At 38.3% G+C, this 15,727-nt stretch overlaps 1 protein-coding gene across 1 annotated transcript in view; it reads left to right on the forward strand.

Moving 5' to 3' along the window:
- The first annotated feature begins 1,097 nt into the window (after positions 1-1,097).
- Positions 1,098-15,727, forward strand: part of NKAIN2 (sodium/potassium transporting ATPase interacting 2) — a 946,372-nt gene continuing 931,742 nt past the window's right edge. Inside the window, exon 1 of the mRNA XM_090280635.1 lies at positions 1,098-1,419. Within this exon, the coding sequence (XP_090136761.1) occupies positions 1,366-1,419 (54 nt within the window). The 5' untranslated portion in view covers positions 1,098-1,365. The remainder of the gene's footprint in view (positions 1,420-15,727) is intronic.

A 15,727-nucleotide genomic window follows, 5' to 3' on the forward strand; every position in this document is an offset into this window, starting at 1 on the left:
GGACGGTCCATAAGGCCGAAGTACTAGAGTGCTAAAATTGTTTTTGTTCCTTTCCTTTTTTGGGTAAAAACAACAACAGTTTGAAACAGCAACGGTAACTTTGCGTCCCCACTACCTCCGGTTCCCAATTTCCCTTCCAACTACTGCAGCAACCTGCTCCCTTTTCCAGAGCAGCGTGTGCTCCGTGACTCTCCACGCCCCGGCCTTGCAGTTCCTCGGGAACCGGGTGCTGGGCGGCTGCAGTGCGTCGGTTGCCGCGGAGCCCCTTTTCCTCCTAGGCTCCGACTCTCCCCACGCGGCTTTCTCCAGACGGTCGGGATGCTTCGGTTGCACCCGTTTCATCACCCCATCCCCCTTCACTAACCCTTCTCTTCGTCCCTTCTAGCCTGAACACACACACACACACACACACACACACACACACACACACACACACACACACACACACACACACACACACTTCGCTTGCTAATTAATAGTGCTCCAGGCTCGACTGTGGGCGCGGGACCTTCAACAAGCCCAGCAAGCCACGGACATGCCGCCTGAACTCTTCGCCCCTCGGACACCATCGCCGCAGCCGCCGTTTCTGTGCCTCTCCTCGCCTAGACACTGCTGCCAACGGCCCCCGCGGCGGCAGGCCGGCCGGGCTGGAAGAAGTTGACGTCTTAGGAGGGGGCGGCGGGGAGCAGGTTGAAGGATTTGTTGTATGAGGATTAACACATCTGGGCAAGGGGAGGGGCAGCTCCGCTGCAAGACGCGCTGCTGCAGGACGCGGCGCGGAACCCGCATCACTGTGCGCAGCAGCCACCGCCGCCGCCGCCGCCGCCTGGGACCGCGGATCCCGGACGCCCCCTCCCGGTCTGAGCCGCGACCCCCGCCCGCCTGGCCCCGCAGATCCCGGAGCACAGGAGCGGCGAGCGGCGCAAGGAGGCGGGCAGCCGCCCCCAGAGCCGGCGGGCGGAGAGCGTGTGGCTAGCGCGCGTTGGGCGGTGTGGAGCGAGCCGGCGCGAGGAGCGGCGGGGGCGAAACTTCGCGGCCAGATGCCCGTGGGCGCGGCGGCGCTGCGAGGCTATCGCTGCTGCCCCTGCGGGCCCTGGGCGCGTCTCCACGGGCGGCATTGCCCGCGGCGCGGCGTGTGCAGTGAGCAAGTGAAGGTATGTGTGGCGGGCGCGGCTGGAGCTGCCGCCGCCGCGGCGCCAGCAGGTCCTAATGCCTGTCACTTCCCAGGACGCTGGCAGCAGCAGCCCGGAGCCCCCGAGCCCTCGGCAGGTTTGCCTGTCCTTCCCGGCGATCTGATTGGATAAAGTGGGGGCTCGACGGTGGCCGACGTGGGACAGTTTGACTGTGGCTGGGGTCTCGGAAACCATGGGTTATTGCAATGGCAGGTGCACGCTTATCTTTATCTGTGGCATGCAACTGGTAAGTCACACTTGGGTCCTCTTATTCTGAATTGTGCCTTTGAGATAGTGGACAGGAGGGTTCAGTAAAGGGTCTGCCATTGATTAGAATGGAAGAAGAAGTAAAAGAGAAAAGGTGACAGATATATTGCCTATATTTAAAATTATTTCAGGGAGAGGCACTGTGGGGTACAGGAGAGGTGAGCCTTTCTGCCCCCACCTATTTCTACCCATATGAAGACAGTTTGGCGGGTGCGGGTTAAACTTGTCTTTAATTTGTTTAAGCAAAGCAAGATTTAGTCTTGTTCCTTTATACTTTGCATTCCTATTAATGTAACAACGTGATCGTCACATATAGTTTAGTATACAGGTGTTAAACGAGAAATATGGAATTTTTTACTTTTCTTTCATATACTAATTTTTGCAGTATCTTTGTTCATTGACACGAGTTATTTTTTCATGGAATATATTGTCTTATAAGTATAACACTGTAACAAACAACTATGTAGGGCAGATGGTATCCTTACAGCATTCTCATCTGTAAGCCACATTGAGTTTTAAAAGTATGTAGATTCAAGAGAAATACTTACATGAATTCACCAATACCATTGCCATGGACTGGACTAGTACCCTTCAAATCACAATTATTACAAACAATTCTAAGGAAAAAACATTCTGTCTTACATTATGTATGTAATTGCTCCTGAAATAGATACTGTTGTCTGATCCTATAGGATGGAGAATTACATGTACTTTTTGAAGAATGTTGTTCAGTTGTAAAGAGGCAAGGAGCCAATAATGCAACAACGTCATGTCTCTGAATTTAAATTCTCTAAGGGCAATAGAAAGAGGGGCTGAAGATACTTTCGAGGTGAAAAATATACCACTGCAAGTGGTTAATCTGAGGTAGAAGATACTTGCTCACCCCAGTTATCAAATAGCTTTTCCTGGAAAGTATATATTAAGCTGAATAGCCTCTTAAGTTTCCAACAACTGTTTCATAAAGGCTGAGAGGACTACAAGACTGAAGGAAATTTCTGAGAGCCCAATCAGTAAAGTGTTCAAAAGAACAAGAATTTGCTATTGAAACTGATAGAATTCCTTAAGTGTTCTTTGTTTATCAGTTGTCATGAGTGGTGGTTGCTGTTTAGCTGAAGTAGTTCTTTTTCTTGTATATTATCTCAGGATGTTTTTCTTTCCCTGGAAAGTTATCCGATACTGTATATATTTTAACCGTGAATTACTTGGTTTAGGAAAAAGAAAATAGACATGTAAATGTAATTTTAAGAATGTAGTATTTTCTTGATGATGTGTATACCACTTTATTTTTTCCTGCCATGTATTAATTTAAAATTTGCAATAAAGGATTTTTACTCAGAATGATAAAACTAATCAGAAGAATAAGCTAGCTTACTTTGTTAAACTACATTAGGTCAAGTATGCCAAATCGCATAAATATTTTCAAAACATTTTTATATTCACACATTATACAGAAAAGAATACGTTTGCTTATTCATTGTGTAAAAGCATGAAACTGAGAATGAGTGGGTGGGCAAAATAATTCATATGCTCATTTTAATTTTCAGTTTTAAAAATATGATTTAACTTTAATCATTTAACATAGCAGGGCTTTATTATGACAAATGTAGCCATTAGATCTATATGGTGTTTTGTGTGAATACAAACTCCTAAAGAGCTTAAACTGTTTTAGAAAAACATAAATAACAAATAAGGAAGCTAAATATAAAAGTAGCAGAGTAAGTCTAAAGCTTTCTGTGTATGTGTATGTGTGTGTGTGTTCATGTATACATACAATGGGGTGTTGGAGAGGTGCTACATCATTTATGAAACAGAAATTCTGAATTAGAGCTAAGTTCTCTAACCAAATAGAATTCCCTGCAATATTAGAGTGCTCAGTCTAAGCAAGTATATACATTTGAATTCCAAGGAATATTTTATGCTCCATAAGGATCATGAAGTTTTTCCTATTCAAATTTAGGTGCCACTAGGATAATATAATTAGCAGCCATGTTCATGCAGATGCCAAACAAAAAACAGGATGAAGAATACCACATTGGTTTGATAAGGTGAAACAATCACATTGAAAAGACGTTAGAGAATTCTGGTCATCATTGCTTCTTAAAAATATAGGATTTTATTTTAAATAAAAAAATATATTTTGCAAGTTAATAGGTGCAAAGCACTGAATTAAAAAATTAGGTGGGTGTATATATTTTCCTTTGCTCTTGATATACCTTTAAAAACTTTTTGTATCTTTGAGCTATTATGACTAATGATTGTTTTATAAGTATCCAGGTTTCCAGAAAAAGTTCTGACTCATGTACCCATGATTGACACAAAAGTTCACTTAGTTTTGTTTTCTTCTCAAGTGTGTGGGTTCTTGTAACATTTGGGTATAGTCTTATTGTAGCTGTGCATAAAATTTTTAGTTTATTAAAATTAATTGAACACTGATAGTCTAAGAAACTTTATTAATTTTTTACTAAGTAACTTTATTAAGTTTCTGAAAACATTTACCTTCAATTCTGTAAGTAGGGTATATTTTTATTTGACTTAAAGACATATTAATATCAACATAATCCTGCAACTCAATCTTAGCAGAAGATGAGGTCGCTTTTAGTATTGTGGAAATGGGAACTTCATTCTTTATTTTATTATCAGAGCAGACAGTGTTATGATCCTTCAACAAGCAGATGACATACTAGTCCTCTAGAAAAAGTTACCTGTCAAAGTCCTATATGTTTGCTTTTAATTATATTAAATATATTTTCAACTTACTGTTTGGCAGACTACAAGTGTGGATAGACATACATTCTTTTAAAAAACAGGAAATCAGCTTATAAGACAAGAAGTTAGGATTTTATACCATAGAGATTTAACACAAAACTTCCATTTCATGAAAAAGTGTTTCTGTATACATAAATCAAGGTATTCGAGCTGTATGGTTATTTCAACTTAAGATTTTAGGGTGATTCCTGCCAAAAGGGGTGTGATCTCTGGAATATGGTTTGCTGCATGTGCAGAATCAAGAGTTTAAGCTCATAAGCTCAAGAAGGTAATTTTCTTTTTATCATTTCTGTTCTTAATGCTCAGAAACTGAAGATTTCAGATAGTAACAAAAATCATGGCATTTGCGGTGGTGGATATAGTGGGTACAGGATAAGAACAATTTAACTTCTTATTTACAACTTGCAGTAGTTTGAAAGATTTTCAGCTTTTAAAAGAATGGTTGAATGAAAAAGTTCTTTATATAAATATGAAAAATATTACACAGATATTTCTCAGTGAAAAATTGCTCAGTTATAATAGGAAGAATATAACTTTGTTTTCAAGTAGGGAAGTTCAAAATTGCCCACATTTTTGTACACTGGGCTCCTATGTGGCACAAAGCAGCAGAGTTCTAAACTATTGAAAGGAAGTACAGATTTGCATTCAGCAGACTAACACTTGGAAATATCATTCTTGCCATGTGCTCTATGAAATATCGCTACCTTGGAGCAGGTGCAACTAACAATTAGGTTAGTACACATGTGTGTGCAGCTGTGTGAAGAAGTACATTTGAAACTTAATTAAGAATGATCAGTTACTTTTTACTGTACAGTTACTAAGCATTTTCAGAGGTACATAGATGGATTATATGCAGTATTCATACTTAAATGCTCTTTAATTACTACTTAGAAAATAAAGCATTATATACAATGCCTTGAAAAGTGCAAGTAGAATGTTTGATTTTCCCAGGATACTCTGCACAAGTTTTAAAATTCTACAGAAGTGTAGAACTTTACCTGTCAGAAACACTCCTGCTCAGAGAATTAAATGTTTTATATTCAAATGTCATTGATAATAAAATCTTGAGGTCATTAACCAGTCTGATTCCTGGAGAAGACTAAAAATTTCTGTGTGATCTTTTAGAAACTTATCATGTAAAAATATGCTCAGAATTTGCTAAGATGTAAAATAACTTTCTTCTCTTGAGGGGTTTTCTACATTTGCACACCAATATTTTGACACATATGTGTATATGTATATATATATGTGTGTAGGTATATATTTACTCTTTCATTGTAATTCAGCACTATTCTCCTCTAATGTTTGCCAAGGAAGATGGAGAAACTTATTCCAATGTCCAGCTCCAACTGGCAGCTTTTTTTTCATACACCCGAAGTTTCAAAGAGCCAATCTGTGCAGAGCTGTTTGTTTTTCTCAAATAAAATAAAGGCTTGGATGGGCAGCATCCCCTGTGCAGAATGCCAGAATCATCTCTGGCATGGGGCCCATATGTGGGCAATGGCCCAGAATTGAAAACAGGCATTGCCACCTCCTTTTCCCTCTGATACTGCTTTACTTTGGGGTCAAATTCTCTTCTTGCCCAGTCAAGAATTTCAGAATGGCAGCCAGGGACTCTTTAAAATAGGATGTTTTTATTTCTTGGTCTGTTTCTTTTTTATGCATGTGTGTTCTTGCCAAAAATAAAATCTGAGACAGAAGCACATTTTAACATTTCTGCATTTATACTGGATATAAAAATATTAATAAATATGGCATTCATTGCATTACATATTTGTATATATGACTAATGGCCAAAATTTAAAAGGATATGTTTCTGTTATTTAGCAGAATTCCAAGCAGCTCAGTGTAATTTTTCCAAAAGTATCTTTGAAACTAATATTGCTAATAATAGAAATTATCCTATTTCCATGCCTTATACCATGCAAATTTAAGAAATCAAGCACATGTGCAGGAGAAATATTTCTAGTCTGTTTTCTCATCTAGATAATGTACTCTTCCAATTTTGGTCCACTTTCTTTCCCATAGAAACTTGATAATTGTTTATTTTCAACATAACAAAATACATAGACCATCAAGGTTTGATATTTATCTAGGATTCTTTTGCTTCCCATAACAACAATAGAAATGAGTATTCTACTTACACTTACTTCATTTCATAGGGTGGAAATAACAGTGTATGAAATATTCGTTCTTACCTACCCCAAGAAATTGAAAGACATTTAAAAATTATATTGTTTTCTCTGTCCAGGTTGGGTGGAAAGTGAAATTTATAAACTGTTTTCTCTTCTTTTAATATTTCAGGTGTGTTTAGATTATAAAACTCTTACTATTTAAAGGTAATTACTTGCTCCATTTTCTTGAAAGCAGCATCCCCCCCGCCTCTTTTTGTTTACTTAAACTGGGTCTAACTGATAGAAATAGTTGTAACTTTTTAAATCTAATGCAAGTCATAAACTTTTTTTTCAACCTAGAGTAGGAGTAGTGTGACTTTAAATGCTACTAAATTTTACCTTTTAAATTACTTATGGATCACACACTTTGATCCCTCTAAAAACACTTCTTGAAAAGTTACAAATAAACTAACTTTTATATGCACTTTGAAAAATGTTATTTTTTATTTTATGTTTTCAAAATTTGTTATACTTCAATAATCTAGCTTGGTAAAATACTTAATGAAAACTGTTAGAATTTGTTGTTCTGGGCTAAATGCTAAACATGCTGTTTTCACTGATTGCTTTCTAATAATTATGTGAGGTAGGTAATCGATATTAATATCCCCATTTTACAGAGGATGAAATGGAGGCTCTGGAACTTTAAGGAACTTTCTTAAGTCACCCTCTTAGTAAGTGGGAGTGCTTGTACTTAAACTCAGGTCTGTCTGACTTTAAGACAGACTGAGTTTGTGCCACTGAGCTACACTGCATCCTTTCTATGTATTACAACAGCATCAAGTAGCCTACACTTGTTTTACTAATAAAAGCAGCATTTACCCACTAAATACTGGTTGACAAGTAGTCGACACAAGATTAAGCAGATTCAGGAGCACAGGAAGGGGTGGTTGATGCCAGGCTGCTATCCAAACCTGACTGGCCCAGGCGGGCTCAGGCTTCACAGCTATGAGCTGCTGTTGTGTGGACTGGAGAATAAAAGGAGAGACCTCCCCTTGTAGAATCCCCTTACTGTGTAAGTGTTAACACTGCAAAGCACTCCTATAGTTCTACTCTACAGAAGTCATCTCTGGTAATAGCTTGTGCTTCTGTTGTTTAAGGGTGGTTAGAAAAGCTACAGCTTCTATGCATTGCTGGCCAACTACTGAGAAATAACCACTCAGTAATGGCTTGGAAACCTTCATAGGTAAGCTTTAAAAAGATTCTATGGGAAGAGGAAATATATTCTTTTTTTTTTTTTTCAATTCCTGTTCTTTTTGAAATGAATCTCTGTTGAATAGTTAATGTAGAGTAATGTCATTTGCCTGTAACATGTCCCAAATCCTAAGTACATCAAGCCCACTATTGGTGAGATTATTACTTAAAGTTATTATTGTTGGAAATGACTTGGAGTAATAGGTTATTTAAATTATGCATTGAATATCTTACAACACTTCTGGAACTGGCGTGTGCATCAGAATCACCGGCAGGCCTTTTTCTACCCAATCATTGGGCACACACCAGAATTTTGGTTCAGTAGATGAAAGGTAGAGCTTAGACCTAGAATTTGCATTTCTAATGAGTTCACAGGAGACACTGATGATGCTGGTCAGGGGCCAGAACTCTTCTCCTAGAACATAGGTCTTCATTCAATGGTGTATGAATTCTTCAACTCAGCTACTGTATATATAATTCGCTCACTTCTTCATTTGGCCTCTTGCTTATGTGAAAGAAACAGGACCAAGTGCACCTATTTCTGACTTCTAGCTTAGTCCCTATTCAGAAGTTTAAATAAGGGGAAAGGAAGGTCTTTTCACAGCATTTGTTTCTCTGCAATAAATAGTGATATCGAAAAATCTGAAGGGGATTCAGTGTCTCTGTACCCTCTGTGCCTGGTGATGCTGGAGCGGAATTGGTTTTTCAGCTGCTGCTCTTTGCTAGCCTAGCCCCTCAATCTACATTTCTGGAGGAGCTTCTCACTGTGCCTGGGGCAGAGAGAGAGAAAGAGGAGGGACTATGCTGAGAAAGCACTGGACTAAGAGAGAAGGCAGATTTTTCTATGCCCGGTCTAGGGCTTTTACTCTGGACAAGTAAATAACTGTGACTTTGCTTACACCATTTATATTCCTGAGTGTCATTTCCTCATTTGAAAAATGGGGCAGATAATTCATGGCCTATTTACCCTACGGAACACTTAGGAGCATCTGGGGAGAAAACGTGCTTAAAGTTTACATGAAAGAACTTTACAGATGTAAGCCTTTGTTGTTGCGTTACTTCCAATTCCAGGAAAACCTTTGTAATTGTTAATAGTTTAATCTTCCAGAACTGTTCATCTAGCAAAGAACAGGAAAAGTTATAGGAGTGTTTATATATCATTTGACCAGTGGCCCTAGTTGCAGGAACTAATTTTGTGTAGAAACTTTTTTCTTTACTACATTGCTTTCGGGGGACTACATAAATAAGGATTTTAATACTAGGTACAAGTTGGTTAAATTGATAAACCAGTCAGCATGCGTTATCTTCAAGCCAGCAACTCTAAAACTGTGTTCCATGGGAGCTAGTTCTGCAAAATGTTCTACTGAACATAAGCTAGGAGATTAAATAAGTTCCCTAAGGCTGCGGCTGCAGGTTTATCCCCTCTTCTACCTTACCCCCCACTAAGGGTCATAATAGCAGCTTCAGGAAGTCCTAAATGAAAGAAACTCTTGCTTAATTCCATTTACCTCTGCAAATAGTGCTTACAATGAAACAAGAAACCTCTTTTTTTTTTTTTTTTTCTGATATTCCCCTATTAATCTTCCATGGAACTAATAACTTCAGAAACACTTTTCAGTGAAACTTTTCTCTAGGCCAATGATACAGTCTAAACAATATTTTCTAAACAATATTTAGAGGCTAAGCATTCAGTATAGAAACTCTCAACCCACTAAACAGGTATCTAACAAATAGTAATAAATGAAGTTGTTTAAGAATATTATTATCACATAGTTCAAGTAAATGAAGGAAACTTTGTTTTCAGGTACTGGGCTGTTATTTTTACATGTACTTCAGTTTCTTGAAGTTACGTTTCAGCCACAGAAATCGCAATTCTTAGCATTGAAATTAAGTCAAGTCCAGTTGCTGATGTTGCAAAGAAGATGACATGTCGTAATATTTCCAAAGATAGTTGGAACTTGAGAACACCTGGCAGAGGGCAACTGCAGAAGAACTTTATTTTAAAAGCAGTGGGTGAGGATTGTCTGTACCCTCCATCTAAAACCAAGCTCACTCTTCTAGCATCATATCCTAAATGTTTGCCCTTGCGGGCTGGGTGGTGAGGAGTGAGTCCTCATACTGGCTTTTGTTTTCTAATCAATGCCTACACTCTAAAACAGTAGCACATTTAAAAACCCCAACAATGTTTCATTCTTTGAAAACAAATGGGTCTTAGTTTGGAATGGAGGGATCAAATCTCTCCTGTTAACAGAAGTCTTTGTATACATCTGTATGATGCTAATCACACAACAGAATAAGGTGTTTCAAATCCCTTAACTGACAGCTGTGTGTCAAATGATGGAGAGTCGATGTTATGTCTGAAATGTCTAGTGATAGGGAATTCACATGAGCTTTATCTGTATGGGCTTCGAGTGTTACTTTTATAAATGACAGTCTCCGATGGCACTGGGGAACAAAAAATGGGGAGGGCTTCTACCAGCTCCAGGCAGAAGAGAACATTATAGCCTGGTGGTATGCTGCCTTCTTTGGTCTTGGCCCCTGGAGAAGGGGTCTGCTGATTTGCCTTGGCATTGAGCACCTCCTTTTTTGTCTGGCACCCACAGTCATGGGAGGCAGAGTGCTCCTGGAGGTCATCATTCATTTCTGTAGATATGGGGATTCTGACTTCATTCTCTTTATGAGATAAGGATCACGTATTCTAGAGGATATAGTGTATCTAGGCGCTACCTGTTTGTTCCACTTGATTACTCTGAGGTGCAGAGACAAGATTGGGTCAGTGAATGTGTTTAACTGTAGGTATTGGGAGCAGTGAGTGAGCTAAATATTTGAAAGCTCTAAAAGCTATTGTGAATTTGATATTACACAGGTAGTATATAAAGAGTCCTGGGTCTCTTTTATCCTTTCTTTTTAAATAAAGCTTGCTCACAAATTTGATGATAGTGAACCTGTAATTTATGATTTTCTAAAATATTGGAGCTGTGTTTTGGATTATTTTGTAATCCTATCAACAGGAGTTAATTTTTTAATAGAGGTTTCATTTTTTTGTCCCCTTTTCACATAATATGTTTCCTTTTCATTAGATCAAAGGAATGTGGTTAAATTCTAGCTGTTCAGTAACATTTACCAACCTGAGTTTTGCTTTGCTTTTGGCCTGATATTAAATTATCCCTCTTCCTCTACAGGATTGGAGGTCCAGTGGGGTTGGCTGGCCCCTGAATGTCTTAACAATTCAAAAGCAAGTAATCCTACTCTACTTAAAATGATGGATATTTTTTTAAAGGACATTCTAGAGAAGTCTGTGAAGTTGACTGTGAATTCATTAATGGTTTTCTTAAGAACATATTTCTGCTTTTATATACAACATTCCTGGGAAGTTCCACAGGCACTTGATATGTGGGACAGTGCTTTTCCTAGGATCTCAGATTAGATTTGTTTTTATACAAAAAAGCTGCCCTAAAAGTCAGGCAAATGGTGTTAAGTTCAGTTTACATTTAGTAACTATAAATCTTGTAACAGTGCTTGATGACCTTTAATGATGTATCTCTCTTATTTTAATCCTTAAGTAAAACCTGCTGGTTTTCATAAGAATGAAGTAGTGATGATGCCCATTACTGCACCTGCTTTGATGCCAGGGTTTTGTTAACTATCAAAATGGCTTAAAATGTTAGCTTATCGCTAATATTGAGAGAAATATACCCCCATGAGTATTTAAAAAAAGATTTAGATAGCAGTTTTATGTAGACTTCAAACACAAAAGAGTTCTGTTGTATGTTTGCTCCTGATAGGCCCATCTTTTAATTTAATCTTTCATAATGTGAATAAAAAGTTACATACTGAACTTTAATAGAAAACCATGGATGAAAAATGTTAGCAAATTTATTGACAGAGGCAGTGATCTCACTTTAGAGGAAGAGTGTCACCTTCATATTTAAAAAAAAATAATTCTGTGAGTTTAAAATGTCTTATTTACAAAACCCATCTCTCTGAACGCCCTTCTGACATAGTTTGGAGGCCACAGTGGGCGGGCCCATTACCAGTCATGTGCTGAGAGTCAGGTGGGGCCAGGGCCCTGCTTTGAGGTATTGGGAGATGGAGAAGGCCCAGAACAACTCCAAGTATCAACCAGGAGTTGATTCCTCACCTACAGTGCTATTATGATTGTTCTAAAATGAATGAATGAATTAATTAATTAATGAACTGTGAGAAGAAATTAAGTAAATACTAAGTCAACTTCATCAAGTAGGATTTATGAAATGTCTATCCATGAATAGCATAATCACATGTGCTGAATAAGTGTATGTTTCTACCCTTTTGTCAAGTAGGATATGATTTAACTGAAAATGTCAAACTGTGTTTCTATCATAAATTGATCTAATATCTAGTGGTTGTAGTAAGTGAAAATTGATTTAAATTGCAACTTTATTCTTATTATTTATTTACTTACTAGCCATAATACTTATTTAATATGATAGCAGCTAAAAGTGTTTTACTGTTCTCTGTTCATTATGTGTTATAAGATCACATTTAAGCTTAATATAAATAAAACCAGTGTTGGTGGAAATAAATGTTGATGTAATCTGGGCCATCATGGTCCATTTTTTTAAAATGTGAATTTATATAGTTTAAATTTGTATTATCTAGCTTTATTTAATACAACTGATACAACAGTATTTACACATTACAAAGGATATGTTAGATGTGAGTATAAATAATGAAGTGAATTCTGTTTTTATATTTCATATCTCCAGAGCAGTAGTTTTTAACTCTTTTGTGTGTGTGTCATGGGTGCTTTTCAGAATCTATTAAAATCTATAACTTTCTTACTAGATAACACTTTCTCACCAGAAAAATACTCATATAACTTGAGATTCACAAATTTCTTACCCTATCCATAAGGCAAAAACCCTTATAATTTTTCTCTTTCTTTCTTCTTCTTCTTTTTCTTTTTTTTTGGTCTATCACCTTATCAAGAATTTTAATTCAGTTACTTTGAATTTGGAAAACATTTGAAGAGATTATATATATATACATATATATATATTTATGTACATTATATTATATTGTAAAGATACATGTACATACATATATAAGAACATATATGTGTGTGTATCTATGTGTGTATAATGCAGGGTTTAAGAAGCAGAGTTCAACAGTGTAAACAAACTTGGCCTCTGTCAAGGAGAATAAACGATATCTGTAGATGCAGCATAATATAGAATCATAAGAACAGTAATAGAGGTAAGACTAAAGTACTACAGAGATATGGGAGAAGCTATGACTTATGTCTCCATAGGCTGATCACACAAGGTACTAAGGGCTAATATATGATGGGTACGATTTCTACAACTAAAGACTAGAGAAAAGAGAACTCCAGGAGGAAGAAAGGATGGTAGCACAATGATGAGAATGAAAGGGTATCTGTGTGGGACAACGAAGAGTCAGTTTGACTGGCCAGTGGGGGAAAGTTGGGAGATGAAGCAGGGAGTGGAAGGGGTAGGGGTGTAGTTTGTGGATGAACTTGAGAGCACCTATGGAGGGAGTTCAAACTTTATTGGACAGGCTATGCATTTTCGTAGTTGTTAATTCTCAAGATGAATAGCCCAGTTCCCCATAGTAGAAAAAGAAACATCATGAGGTGAAAGTGAGAGCTGGGGTTTGCAGCAAGCCCCGTGGGGACTGTGAAGGCAGAGCAGCAATGAAAGGATTGTTGAATTGCACCAGAGACCTCAGTGAAACTGGCTGGCATGTATTTGTAGGGGAACCAATTACTTCTCCATCGTTCTCCAACTTTCTAACAACTGGATTGGAAGAGCAGAAAATGGAAGTTCCATTGTTCTTAGATTGAACAAAACTGAGGATTTGTGAGAGCATTAATTATGGTGTCTTTGAGAATTAAATGTTTGGTCACAAGTAAGACAGGGTGGGAATGAATGATGTCAGTTAGGTTACTGAAATGCCATTGCAAACACTTGAGAATAGCAGGTGGGTACAGCAGAAGGGAAGTAATAGAAAAGGTGGGAGGTAAGATTGGTGAGAGATGAAAAGTACAGTTTAGATCTTGGAGAGACACACTGCTTGGGTGACGCAGAAGCCCTGACTGACCATATAATTGGGCAGAAGGCTTAGTGGAAGAGAAGGAAGAGAGGCAGTAAGGTCCAGCTGTTAGAGACATCTTTGTATATTTGAGCCTTATCAAAGATGATCAGAAATAAGGGGCTGAAGAAGAACACACCCAGGGGAGAATGCAAATTTGGGGACAGTTTGGTTTAAGTAGGTGATTAGAACTGGAAAAAAGAGGTGGTCAGGGACAGTCTGGATACCGCTGTGGCTGGGAGGTTGAATCGAGAGGAATGGAAATGTTTGTTTAATGCGTTGGTGAGTGGAGTGATTAAGGAAGAGGAAAGATAAGTTCAGGCAAAGCACTTTCTTCAACAATATTGCCAGTTTGGATTCAATAATTCTTTGTTATGGGGAGCTACTCTATGCATTACAGGATGTTTAGTGGCATCCCTGGTTTCTACACTCCAGATGCCAGTAGTATACTTCCAGATTTGGCAAACAAAAAATGTCTTTAGACATTACCAAGTTGCAAAATAGCTCCCCTTGTTGAGATCCATTGAGCTAAAGCAAGGTGCTAGAAAGATCACTTAGAAATAGCAGCAGGTTTTTTCATAACAGATTTGAGTTGTCCAGAGTACAGGGAGGTAGTCATGACAGGAAGACTAGCCTTGAGCCGGATCTTTGTGAAACTGTGAGAATAATGTCCTGCTCACCATAGGTCAGTATCATGAGGAGCTTTCTAAAAAGTCAACAACAGCACTTCTTCCTCCAGCCTCTTGACCCGTGGAAATAAAATCTTCAGGGAGGCAACCTAGGCATCTAGACATTTTGGAAACTCTCTAGATGATTTTATTGTGCTTCCAGGCAGGTAGTAAATGCAGGCTGATGGATTAGTGCTTATGAAGGCATAGGGAAAAGCAGAAGGAAAGAAAAAGGCGACTGGGTGGCAAGTTCACATACATTAGGGAGGGGGAGCACTTAGCAAGCATTTGTTGGAATATTAACTGGAGAAGCAATGTGGAATCTACATTTATTTGAAAGCTACTTCACTGGGGAATACAATTTTCATTTAGTTAGATCTCACACTTGTTTTTGACTAACTTTTGGCATCTGAATCCTAAAATGACCCCAGTTTTTTTCTGTCACGTCAGCTTTTTAAGGTACAGGATACCTTTGCTTTGTCCCAAAAATCATACAAAATGTACATACAAAGGAAAATAAAAAAAAATTACCTGAATAGACTGTTTATTTTGAGTTATTTTATTCATATAAAGGCTATGTATTGTTACTGTAAGTCAAATTGTGTACAAGTAGTAAAATTCTGCTACCAAACATACATATTAAGGTATTTTATGTTTTCAAACAACAGGCTAGGAAATGCCAAAATGAGATACTTGAAACAGTCTGCTTCAGTTGGCAAAGCTTTAACAAATTGCTTCATGAGACCCAGTTTTATGTGCAGAGGTGGGAATATAATGTTCTTTCTGTCAACAAGTGGCTCATGTAAATGTTTGTATCACCAGGTTTGAGGTCAGATCTTGGAGGCCAGTTCAACTCCACCCAGTGCTTCTCACGAGCTTTGCTGTTCCACATACACAGAAAACAGGGATACTTGGTGTATCCACGTTGCTGACCAAAAAGGAAGCAGACCATTTTAAGGTCAACACAGATGATCCAGTTGTGCTTGTGATATTGCAACAGATCAATGACTCTCTTTATGTCTTCACATTCTTTATGAAAACAAAGTGAATGGCCAATTGGGACTGCACCAAATAAATTGCCATTGTGGAGGAGGACACACTTCAAGCTCTGCTTTGAGTTATCCATGAACAGTCGCCATTCAGTTGCATTATAGATTGGAATTCCCAATTCCTCCATTAAGCTAGGTATGTTATGGCAATATACAAAGCCACTATCACTATGAAAGTACTGCAGAAATGCACTTTCTCTTGATTGAAAGTAGGATACCTTTGCTCCTTTTTCAAGCAAGTTTTTCTCATGCAGTCTTGATGCTAGGAGTTCTGAAGCCTTTTTTGGATAGTCCCAAATCTCATGTCAAATCATTCAACTCATGCTGATCAAATCCCTTACGAACTG

This window comes from Furipterus horrens, unplaced genomic scaffold (assembly GCF_987537825.1).
Source record: "Furipterus horrens unplaced genomic scaffold, mFurHor1.1.pri manual_scaffold_6, whole genome shotgun sequence".
In the NCBI taxonomy this organism is placed as follows: Eukaryota; Metazoa; Chordata; class Mammalia; order Chiroptera; family Furipteridae; genus Furipterus; species Furipterus horrens.